Genomic DNA, 13,284 nt, shown 5'->3' with positions numbered 1-13,284 from the left:
ATAATAAACTGCATGTCATTTGAATAGGTTGCAATGAAAAACAGGAGTCACCATGACTTAACTGTTCAGGTATGTAAGGTAACACAAAGCTGCAGATTAAATGCAGCTAACATACTGAATTTTTCTTTAAATTTGGGAGGACATCTACGTCTACTACCTACAAGCCCGAGATAATGGACTGCATATAACAAGTTCCTTTCTGCTGGTGTACACTGACAATACAGCAAGAATGAAATATTCATGACATCCACAGATATTCATGACACCCACAGCGTCTCCTAAGCGGTTTGAGATATCGAAACCAGTTTTTGGCATCTGATAAGATGCACTGAGGAAAGTATCTTTCCATATGGTTAACATGCAGAACTTTCTCATCTACCACAATATATGAGTAACAACATACTATTTCGACGCAATAGTTGGTTTTTTGAGGGTCATCAATACCTGCTAAAATGAGAATTTGTGCAGCTTTGCAATAACTTCAGTGAAGAAATTACATGTTTATTTTTATACCGACAATGTGCTTTTTCATAAACTATTGACCTGACTTGGCATCAATTCCTCATTTAATAAATCACTGTCTCAAGATTTTGTCACAATTGCAGCTGCATTAGCATTTTAATGAAGTGATTTTGTGCGGACTACACTGTGTTTTGGTGAATTTGCCATTGATGACATGACAGTTCTCTGAGAGAGGTGTGAGAGGGAGGAGGAGGGGGAGGGGAGGGAGGGTGTGAGAGAGAGAGAGAGAGAGAGAGAGAGAGAGAGAGAGAGAGAGAGAGAGAGAGAGAGAATGGGGGAGGGGGGGATTAACAAGTCAGGAAAAGATAAATCACTTCTTTTGTTGCAATTTCAGTAGAATCAGTGTGCTTTTGATAATGAACAGCTGGTACTGAAACTTACTGAAGTATCTTCTTTGTATACCTCAGTCATGGTAGATAAAAGTACACCTGTTAACAATATGGCAAAATACTCTCCTCATTGCATTCCATCATTTGCCAAAAACTCATTTCAACATCTCAAACCTTTCACGAGATACGATGAATGTTTGAATGCTTCATTCTTTCTTTCCGTTCATGAATGCGCGCAAGCAGAAGTGAACTCACTACACACAATCCATTTTCTGGTGACTGGATGTAGATATAGATCTTGTTCCAAGTTTACACAAAATTCCGTATGTTAACTACATTTGATAAACAGCAATTTATGATCTAACATGTACAAAACACAAACTCATGGTGACTCCAATTTTTCATTGCAATCTACTCAAATTTCATGTGTGTGTTAATGTGCACGTTGTATGAAGAGGATAGGCTGCTACTTACCATAAAGATGGTATATCGACTTGCTCACAGGCACAATGAAAAGACTATTGGATATTGAGCATTTGGCCAAAGCCTTCTTCAAAAAATAAAACAAAAGCACATTTACAGAAGCAAGAACACCTCACATACACAACCATCTCCATTTGCTGCAGCCAGAATGCAGCTGTTGTGTTGTGCTGAATGACAGCAGCAATCTGGGGTGAGGTGAAGAAGAGGGGGATAGCGCAGGGTATGGATGGGGGAGAGATGAGTCCTGTCTGGTAGAGCATGCAGGGACTTGTCAGCAGGACAATGTTGCTAGGTGCAGTGTAGCAAGGTTGTGGGAGAAAGGGTAGGGGGTGGAAGGGGAAACAGGAGAGGAGCAGAGAAGGGCAGACTGGTGGGCACATTGGCAGAGTGTGACAACAATGAGGGTGAGGATATGTAAACTGGAAGGAGGCCATGGGACAGAATGGGTGGAAACTGTTGGGTGGAGGGTGTGGGGACAGTAAGTTACCTTAGGTTGAGTTTGTGATTATTTTGGGAGGGGATTTCTTTAAAATCATGTGAGAGAGATTGCAGAACAGATGGCATGCCCACACTGGCAATCACACAGTGTGGTACACTGGGCACCTATTGTGCCAAAGAGGGCAAACAATGTATCATTTATTCTGACTAGCAAGCCAGAGTGTGCATGTGCGTGCGCGCTGCAGTTTATTCTGGCACACACATGTCAGTGCTTGTTGCCTCATTAGATAACACAAGACTTTCTTTGTGCTGGTTGAATCCACCTCCCATTGGCAACAATACATGGTTAACTTGCTATCCTTGTGTGCACCTTCTAAAATAATATTACTCACCAACTGTTTGCAGAATCAGGTCTTTGTAAAAAGCAAGTGGTTATTCATAAAATTGCTCTTTCATTCCATGCTGGTTGTCAATTAGGACAGATTGTCAAGTGTGGCTACTGCCCTTACGAGCTGCAGAATGAGATACATTATGGGACTTACATGTCTGCCACAACGCAAACAGTGTTTGTTATACCCAACTAGTATTTGGCAAGTGTTCAATGATTATTTAAGCAATTTTGAAAAATACATGAATACACCTGAAATATAGAGAAGTTCACAGAGAAATTAGTTCATTTCCAAAACTGTCATAAAAGTGAAATAGTACTATTATAGTACTATTGCAGTACTTTTTCTTCTTTCTTACTTTAGGTGTTATAAAATTTTTATACACTCTGTTTCCTCACACAGCATGTTATTTGCAATGTGCATGCCTACTGTTAAGGCTATTTACTTTTGACATTAAATAACTTTAATAATACAAAGCTGTGAATTTTTAACATTGGTAGGGTGTTTAAGTGAGCCTTAAGCTCATGTAATAGTGATCTTCTCTAGATATGAAACACAACTGACAGATCTGAATGAACCAAACACGCACATTCCTACTCTGTTTGCACATGTATCACCACCCAAACTGGTCTAATTTGCAAAGAGTTGCATCAGCAGGCCACCACTGATTTAAAACACAAGCAAGTCTGACAATTAGCCGCAAATTTGCACATAATGACGATGGTTTCAGAACAGCCACCAAATAAAACAAGATCAGTAACATAAGCAAAACACTCTACAAGCTACCTTAAACATCCAACCACTGCCACAAATTCACAGTATTGTATTATAAAAGTTGTTTAACATCAATAATACACTGAAATAATAAGTACTAATGTTGCAGATGAAATGCTGTGTGAGGAAATACATCAACAGAGTACTTTTGTGACATTTAAGTGGAAGAGAAGAAAGTGTCTTTACATACATCAGTAAGGAACTAATCATGTCAGAATCAAAATGAACTTAATTTCACTGTTTATCTCTTTATATTTCATGTGGCTTTCAGGATAAAAGTCCAGCGATGATGGTGCAAGTCACACCAATACTATTTTGAGTGTAATGAAGTACCATATCTAAGTGAACACCAAAATTTCATATTATTATTCTGCATATGCAGGCAAGAACAAAGGCAAAGGGTAAAATGATTGTGTTAGACTCTTCAGATAATGTGTACTATCCCATTTTACAATGGGAAAAGAATTACAGAGTTTGTACGACTACTTCAGGACAGCCTAGTCTATTAATGACTGCTACATTACGTGGACAATGAGTAAACTTTATTTCATGCAGAATATATGTGGAAAAAAATAAAAAAAATATTTAGATCACAGTTTTGGTTCAATGACTGCTTTGCTTTCCTTTGTTTAGGAGCATAACATAGTAGCTACTTATTTGCCACATGTACTTCATAATTCCGTGATTGTGTGTGGATAGAAGTTACATTTTGACTGCAAGGCACCACATTCTGTCAAGCTTATCAGTAATCCTGTCTGAAAATGACTGTATACATACTACATTACAGAAACAAGTACTGTATTTGAGAAACAAATTAAATAGATAAATTACCGAAGATCCCACAAACGGACGTGAGTATCATATCCTGCAGATAAGAGGGTATGTGGTGATTCCCAATGCAAATCTAGTATGCCTGCTCCAGCTTTATACTTCCCTTCTAAGCTTGCTGTCATTTCAGGTCTGAAATTAAAAATACATTTCAGGAAATTGAGAAAAAGATAATTTTATTCATCACTGAAATGAAACAGTTTTAAAGAATAAGAAGAGTACAATTTTTTAAAACCTTATAACAGTAAATATTGTTTGCAAATTATGTGTGGAAGGTATCAACACAATGCATTTCTAAGCATTGGCAATCAAAGTATTTTCAAGCATCACGTGCACTCGCAACTGAGAGGAGATCAGTTCAGCTAATATGTACTCTCTGTACTTTAAGACTTGGGACCTAGTCTCCCAAGCTCTGAACTGGTAGTTGGATAATTCCACACCAGTAGTGTTTTACATCTGCGTGTTGCTATCGCAGCTACTAAACAATACTTTGTGTAGTCGTGTTGTAGCAAGAATCATTTACTAGTGAATTTAATTTTATGTGTACATTATTTTTAGCAATTTGTACCACTACAACAACTTGACTATGTACGTAACTGATTCATTTACTGTAAATTATCAATCTTCGTTGAGAAGTATCACGTACAATACGTACATTTTTCGACGTGTCGTGGCATTATGCTCAAGAAGGTATTAACATTTGCTAAACCAATATTAAGCTTCTGAAGATGACTAATTAAAGGGACCACACCCTGCCTATCTAACCCATGTCAATTTAGGCAAGTTTTTGACCCATTTCTGAAAAAACTATTTGATGCAGGACCTTAATATTTTTACTGTATGTTACATGATGCTAATAGAGTCAACTGTACTAAAATCTACTTTATCCATTTTATAGTTTTTAAGAAATACTTTTTTAAATTTAATGTAGTACCAGAGGTGGCTTTTTTATGTTATGCAGAGTCTCTGAAAATTTCATTCATTTATCTATGATAGTTTCTGATATAATGGGGCACATGTACTGGAAATTTTAGTTTGCGGGAAACTGACTTTAAAGAAAAAACTTTTGAAATTTGTTACTTACAGTTAATTAAAACTGTCCTGCTGCATATGATGGCCCTTCTTTGGCCTCTAGCAGGTCTTCCAACTTCTTTTTCACCTTCCTGGATGTTTGTCTTGCTTTCTCGGCCGTATTAGATGCAGACCTGTCTGCATCAGCTATCCTAATTTTATCGCAATGTTGCAGTGGTCATATTTTCACCAGGATTAATTCCCAGCTTTTTCAGTACCCAACACTTTCCAATATTACCACAATTAAATGTAATAACAGCATCATGAACTCCTAGTTTCATTGTATGCATGCCTACAAATATAGTTTTAGGATATGCATGCCTACAAATGCAGTTTTAGGAAAGCGGTTCCAAATCATGCTATTGAAACATTCATTTGGGTTCCGTGTCTGCCCATGCAGACATTTCCTTAGGAGGTCAGGATGAGCCAAGTCTCTGAAAATAGCTTTAATTGCTGTAATAACAGCAGCAGGAAGAGAATGCTGGTGAGAATAAGATTCTTCAGTTGCCTGAGCCCTATCGTATTTGCACCACGAATTTTCTCCTGATGGACACAATCCATGACATGACTTAGTCATCAGTAGAGGACTTATGGAAGAATATGGCCCAAACATCTCTCTTCATTGCCTCCAGATTTTCTTTATTTCTCCTAATTGCCTGCACATAGTATACCTGCAAGTTTTCTATTTCAGTTTTAGTTAACCAACCCTGTCCGGTAAACAATTTTCCATCTTCTAATTTTTTTCCTCTCATATCAACAATTAGTTTTCTCAGTCTTGTTTTCCAAATGTTTTTGAACATGGCCTACACATTCTATTTTGGTAATAATGGCAGAGTTCACCTCATTGTTGTATGCCATGAACTTCCATACCACCAATTGTTCCTCTAAAATTAGCCACACTGTTGTGTTTTTTATGTTAATTAACTTTACAAAATTTTCAATACTTAGACATTATCTCCACGTCTAACACTTTACCGGTGTCTACACTCGTGGCAGTCACTACTCCATTCAGAGAAGTATGTCCTCTTTTCTGCCAACTTCCATCAAGTGCAACTGCAATATCCGAACATCCATCATTTTCTTCCATGGCTTCCCTAGCAGCCAGTTTCATGATTTCCTCACTGACCTCAAATACAGCTTTCTCTAATATTGCAGTCAATTTTTCAATTTTATTTGGTGGTTGATGTAAGTTCACAACTAAACAAAATGTTTTCCCTGCAGCCATGCCCTTGCCAATGGATCGTAAGGCATAAACTAATCTAGTATTGATTTCGTAAGGGCCACTTGCATCTTGTTTTGAACAACTCATAAATGAAATCACAGCTCAGCATTTAGTGCAAATTAAATCCAAAGCAATTGCTTAGGCCTTTTCTCCCACTGCCACTCTCACAAATTTTCTCACTCTGTGACTCACCACACTGTCTGCATTGTACAAATTTAGAAATTACATCTGATAATATTCTCAAATTTATAATAATGTTACTGCATCCCTTGTCACTTACAGTAAATTCATTGTAACTCTCTTGAAATGGTGAGAACTTCTTTGACGATGCACTTGTTGAAGAATTACAACTAGAAACATAGTTGCCAGGTGACAAACTCTTGTACAGAAAGCTTTCTAAACTTGTTTCCTCTAAATTGTCATTTCTTGAAAATGCATTTACATTTCGTTTCGTAATCTTCAATAAACACAACAAAACACAGGTAAACAAGCACTGCAAACGTAAGTATAACAACTACTCGCAATCACACTTGAATAAAACTAACCGTGTGTTTGAAAGCGTGTTGTTTACAAACAGCAGAAACAAAAGAATATCGACCATTGCATTCCAAGGATAGCCAACACACTCAGGAGTTTGAAAAAAATCTAAAATATATGCAGGAAAGTGGGCATGGCACATAAACACATGTGATAGGAAAATGCAAAATCCTTTTCAGAGTACTTAAACAAAACCTTAATCTATCAAAATATGATGAAAACCGAAAATTGATTTCTTTTTCGACCTGAACCATGGTGTGGTCCCCTTAACAGGGTGAAATCTGTAAAGTGAAATAAATTTTATTCAAAAACTTTCTTCTTTCGTTGATCAATTTAAGTATCGTATAGCAGGGCTACTTTGCTCCAATATTTTAGACACATTGTACCAATGCTTGAAAATACCCAAGTTGAAAGTGAACAAATAAATTTGATAATTTCTAAGCAGTTACCTACAGCACAAAGTAATAATGTCTGAGTGAAGAGGTCTTTGGATTTTCATTCTATAATGAGTTACTCAATTTTTAAAAGTGGAGCGAAGTTTTCCATATGGGTGGGTTATTTTGCTCCACTTTCAAAATCAATGTAATTCCAATGGAAAAAATTGTATAGAGCAACATCTGACACATAGTAAAGTTCAATTTTAAAATTTATTAAACAGAAAAAAATCCACATATAAAAATACAATATTTATTTTTCCAAAATTATTCCTATAAAAAGTAAATATTAGATTTTCTTGGATACACCATATTCACCAAAAATGCAACAATTTTATATAGTCTAGGTACCATAACCTAATTAGCACACAATTCAGCATTGTCATTCAACACCACTCAGTTCAGGAATTTGGAAAAAGCCCCTTTTATTCACCATGTTTGGTAGTTCTATGCCTCCTACAATATCCTTCCATTCATAAAAGAGTTCATCTGGTTTTGATGGCCATTCCCACTATTTTTTGACTTAGTCATAGCACTTATTCTCGCCCCGTCTCATTAAAGATTTGAGTAACACCTGGATACAAATGAACCTCATAATGAAAGATCACAAAAGCACCAACTTCTCTCTTTACTGGTTTAATTTGTGGTCCTTGAGAGTACTGTAAGTTTTCCTCCTCTTCTTCGTGCTCTACTTCCTGAAGACATCTCTTCCTGTAAGACTCCCAGGATTCTTCATAAGAAAAGTCTTGAGTATAGTGATCTTCACTTCTCTTAGAATGCCAAATTTGCTTTCTTTTATGTTTTCCTGGTTGTCCACTAGGTGTTTGTGAAGTGGTTTCTGCCGCAACACCCACATTCTCCACCATTCTACTACTGGTACTGGTTCCATGAGAGAGACTTTTTCCAGATGAGATTGGAATCTTTCTTTTTTTCATGTGACCTCTATCCCCAGAATGTTGTGTGTTTCCTTTCTTTGAAGAATGAGCAGAAATGAATTACTCAGATCATCTTGTTGCACCTCTGTGTCCAAGGCATTCAAACAATGGTTCAACATAGCAGGGAAATATCGCACACTTCCTAACGCCACTTTGAACTCTACTTTTTACATTTGGCTGCATCACATCAAGAGCCCTTTTCAGCAGAGTGGGAAACTGATGTTTAGGAAGAACAGCACACTTCATTCCTGTTTGTCTCCACTCACACAGTACCTGCTGAAAGCAACTTGCATGGGTTGAAAGAAGGCAACGTCTACAGGTTTGAGTGAGATGAGTTGAGTCTGGTGGAAGAAACACGAAATGAATGTCATTTTCTCTAAACATTTGGAAAATTAGGATGTTCAAATGTGTAGAGAGATTGTCAGCAATCACGACCTTTTTTCTTCAGCTTGGGCAGCAGTATGGTCTCAAACCGATAACTGTAGGTCACTGTGCAAGACTCAAGTTTCACACGGAATTTGCAGTCTCCCCTCCACAATGGCCAAAGGCCGGTCACGTGATTCCACCTCCACAAGGCGGGGCGTACTGCCAGAGTGTACTATGTTGAGTACACCATCGCAGGTGTTCCTGTCTGTGATGCAGTGTCAAGGGTAACGTCGTCGAACTGTTCGTGCAGATGGTTGTACTAACATGTATAGGCGTTTACTGAACTTCGAAAATGTATTGTTGAAAGGCAGTGGCAAGAATTCGTGCTTCAAAGTCCACATTCTTTTGGGCTAGTTGCTTTGTTAAATGTAATCCGTGCAGAAGAAATTTGTTATTAAAGCGCATTTCCGTATTTCGCTATTTGAATTTCACATAGTGTCCACCAATATTTTTCGTTTCTTTAGATAAATATAAGCGTGTACTAGAAACATACTTCTGTGCAATGTTATTCAAAAGAACAAGTTTCCGAAACTAATAACACACACATATTTTCGATATGCAATAGATACATAAGGTAATTCATAATAATGGCAACAGAGTTTGTCACGGCAGCAAATACATGTGGTTATTGTACAATGCTTTAAAACCATTCAGCAGCTTGCTGAGGACGACTGTATGGAAAATATTGACAGTTTAATAATTATTGTATCCTATTTGAGCAGCAAATGGAGAAAATGTTGGAAAATCCTTCAGCCGACTGTAAAACTCTGAAAAGTCATATCCCATGTATTGCCAAACTATGCAATAAATGTTATATCAGCCTAAGACATGGATATATTATGAACATAATGCTTGAAGTATGCGGAATAAAATCTCAGAAGAACACCAGCAGACAGCAACTTCAACAAAGAAACGAAACGAACAATGAACTGTTTGCATCTGCTAAATGTTTATGTACAAAGAAATAGCCAACTCGTTACAGCGCGTTAAAGTGAAAATTTCACGAAGTTAAGCCCTTTTAATTGCCGTACATGAAATTAAAGCCTACTCCTTCGGCAATTTTGTCACAGACATTTTATTTTGAACAATAAAAACATCACAGTAGAAACTCATGTTCGCTACACACGAAAGTTAATAAGAAAAATATTTATTTTGAGAAACAAAACGGAGAAAGAGTACAAACTTTTGTTATGTCACTTAATGTTCTACGCTCTTTTTTGGCTGTACGTTTATAAACAACTCGTGGTAAAAACCTGAAAAGAATCTGTGCAATCTGGCTGTAGTGCACTTTGCTGGTTTTGCTTACAGACACAAAGCAGGCGATAGTGTTTGTTTTCTGGCGGGAAAGGCAACATAGTACACTCAAGTAAAACCAGGAGCGCTGGCAGTCACGCCCCGCCTCAGGGAGGTGGAATCACGTGACCGGCGTGTGGCCGTTGTGGAGGGGAGACTGCAAATTCCGTGTGAAACTTGAGTCTTGCAGGTCACTGTGTCAAAACATCCTGAACTAGAAATATTGTACCTACCCTTTGGTCCTGTGTCTGTCCATGTGTCCCACAGTTGCCCAGACTTGTTGATGACATAGGGTGGCAAAAGCTCCCCTACTGCACTGCCACACATTACAATGGAGCAATTAGAATTAAAGAAGTTACAAATCCTTTCTGGATATTTTGCACCTCAGTGACAGATAACTCAGCTTTTACCAGGATCGTCTGAGAGATTTTTCTCATCTAGATTCCAGATATGTGATAGTGTTACATCTCTTGATACACTGGACAGATTTTCAACGTATTTACACAACATGGTTTCATCAATAGCTGCCCTGCTGCATTTGATGTTGATGTTCAGTCAACTGAGGATGTCATTGAAGGAAACCTTTTGTCCAATCTTTCCCTGGTATATTGTTGGAAAATGCTTTCACATTATGCCCTGTTCTATCCAGATAAGATTTAACGCAGACCAGCAGAATTTAAGGGAAAGCCATAATCAATCATAATTTCTATATACGATGCAAACACATTCTCCTCATCTCCATTAAAAACAGGCTTCATTTCTGTGGTATTTTGGTGTTTTTGCTTCAGTTTGTTTAAAATCATGCATCTTGGGATCTTTTAAGTGATCAGCAGTCTTTCTATGGGGAAAATGTGCCATTTCTGATACTTTCCAGGCATTGTTCCATATGTTGGGGTGATTAATCAATGTGTCGACTTGCTCCTGGTTCTCTTTTATAGTCATAAACCATATCTATGAGAAATAATATAGAAATATAACTAAAATAAATTTTGTAGAAATAAGAGGGGTTACTCTGCTCCATTTTATGATGGGTGCAAAGTAGCCCCCATAATTGTTGAAAATGTAACCTCATTTATTTGTTTTTGAATAAGAGAAAAACAAAATGCAACTGCATTGTCAGGCGGAGTAAATTTTAATTCAGCATTACATTCTACAACAAATAGTCATATACTTACCCTTTCAGTAATAAAAACACTCAACAACTAAACACAAAATGGCAGACCCAGAAAGTACCGGAAGGGAGACTGATGTAATCTATGATTTAAAGCTGAAAGCTTTTGGTTTTAGTTGATTTATCCTCCAGAGGGCTTTGAAACTTTTTCATTTCTGTAGCAAAGTAACCCTCATAGGAGCAATGTAGCCCCAATTTACAGTACTACTTCTGTTACCCAGAGTTTCACCTTCCTTTTATCTATATTTATCTGTATAGCGTCTGTGATTGCCGTTTTTAGGGATGTCCATTCCTCTTCAACTGTACTGCCCACTTTGGTATTCATTACCACAGTATCTACAGTCTTACAGAATTTCAAGCATGTCATTCCTCAGTATTTAAGTATTCCATCTCTTTCTAGTGTGATTCTTATGGACAATGCTTAATGCCTTCACAGGCACATTTTTTGTGGTCACTCAAAGTAGTTAATTTTTTTTTTTTTGTCATATTATAATTGTGATCAATTGTGACTATTTTATTTTTTGGTAATTCTATTTCTGTCATATTATAATTGTGATCAATTGTGACTATTTTATTTTTTGGTAATTCTATTTCTGTGAATTAACACGAAAAATTTGGTGGTTTGTTTATTTCCCACAGCACTTTTGTGATTTCTAGTTTTGGCATACATTTCCTACTTAGAAACAAAGTGTCCCATGGCCCTAAAAGCTATATTTCACAATAAACACAATATAGCTAGTGCAGTGTACTACCACTAGGTGCCAGAGGATACAGAAGTGGTACAACATAATCCCATAAACAAAGTACAGAAATAGTTACTGGTAGGCATATCCCCCACAGTCCATGAAAGGGTTAAACTCCAGTCTGTTCTTCATCATTACTACATAGTGATCCAAGTCCATTATTTGCTTCTGGTTATGCCTTACAATCCACTACCTGATTATTGAATCTCTGTCTGACCATCCTGTGACCCAGCTGGAATTCTTTCAGCCCCCCCCCCCCCAACCCCACCACGCCTTTTCCAACTATATCTATTACTCTTATCCCAAAGACAAGCGCAGCAAAGAGTACGAATTACTGTACAATCAGCTTAACAGCTCATGCATCTCAGTGTTAACAAGTATAATATACTGATGAATGGGAAAAGAAAACTGAGAAACTTTTATAATGTTAGATGGCAACCAGTTACACTATGGGAAATGTAAAGCCACCTGAGAGGCACTGTTAACGCTGCACCTGATAACAAAAGCTAGATTTAAGAAAAATCAAAATACCTTCGTAAGATTTGTCAAGGTACAAAAAGACTTTGATAATATAAAATGGTGCAAGATTATAAGAAAACTAGAAGCTATAGAGAAAGATGAGTAATATTATCTACAAGAACCAAGAGATACAATAAGAATACGAGACCAAGAAGTGTTCCGATTAAAAAGGCTGCAAGACAGGGATGCAGCCTTTCGCCCCTACCAATCAAGCTATACATCGAAGAAGCAATGACGGAAATAAAAGAAAGGCACAGAAGTAGGTTTAAAATTCAGAGTGAAAGGATATAAATGATAAGAAGGAAGTACAAAAATGTTCAAGGAAATTCAAGAATACAGAAATAGAAGTTCCTGAGGAATAAAAAAAATAGGAAGTGCAGGGAAGCTAAGATGAAATGGCTGCGTGAAAAATGTGAAGAAATTGAAAAAGTGAAGAAATTGGAAAAGAAATGATTGTCTGAAGAACTGACTCAGCGCATAAAGGAAAGTCAAAACAATCTTCGGTGACACTAAAAGCAAGAGTGGTAGCATAAAGAGTGCAACAGGAATTCCACTGTTAAATGCAGAGGAGAGGGCAGATACGTGGAAAGAGTACATTGAAGGCCTCTCTGAAGGAGATTTGTCTGATGTGATAAAAGAAGAAACAGGAGTCAATTTAGAAGAGATAGGGAGTACAGTATTAGAAATCAAATAAGGCAGAAGAGGTAGATAACATCCCATCAGAATTTTTAAAATCATTGGGGCAAGTGGTAACAAAACAACTCATCACGGTGTGTAGAATGTATGAGTCTGGGGACATGCCATCTGACTTTCAAAAAAATATCATCCACACAATTCCGAAAACTCCAAGAGCTGACAAGTGCGAGAATTATCGCACAATCAGCTTAACAGTTAATGCATCCAAGTTGCTAACAAGGATAATATACAGAAGAATGGAAGAGAAAATGGAGGATGTAGTAAATGTTGATCACTTTGGCTTTAGGAAAGGTAAGGGCACCGAAGAGGCATTTCTGATGCAGCAGTTGGTAATGGAAGTAAGACCAAAGACAAATCAAAACACGTTCATTGGATTTGTCGGCCTGGAAAAAGCTTTCACCAATGTAAATTCGTGCAAAATGCTCAAAATTCTGAGAAAAATAGAGGTAAGCTACAGGGAAAGACGGCTAATGT

General features: G+C 37.3%; 1 protein-coding gene across 1 annotated transcript in view; it reads right to left on the bottom strand.

Moving 5' to 3' along the window:
- The window catches only part of LOC126481318 (F-box/WD repeat-containing protein 4-like), a 100,042-nt gene that overhangs the window by 36,091 nt on the left and 50,667 nt on the right, over positions 1-13,284 (bottom strand). The window contains exon 6 of the mRNA XM_050104979.1: positions 3,767-3,895. Within this exon, the coding sequence (XP_049960936.1) occupies positions 3,767-3,895 (129 nt within the window). The remainder of the gene's footprint in view (positions 1-3,766; positions 3,896-13,284) is intronic.

Source organism: Schistocerca serialis, chromosome 5, assembly GCF_023864345.2.
Source record: "Schistocerca serialis cubense isolate TAMUIC-IGC-003099 chromosome 5, iqSchSeri2.2, whole genome shotgun sequence".
In the NCBI taxonomy this organism is placed as follows: Eukaryota; Metazoa; Arthropoda; class Insecta; order Orthoptera; family Acrididae; genus Schistocerca; species Schistocerca serialis.
Note: the sequence above shows the minus strand (reverse complement) of the source record. Positions and strands in the feature narration are given on the sequence as shown.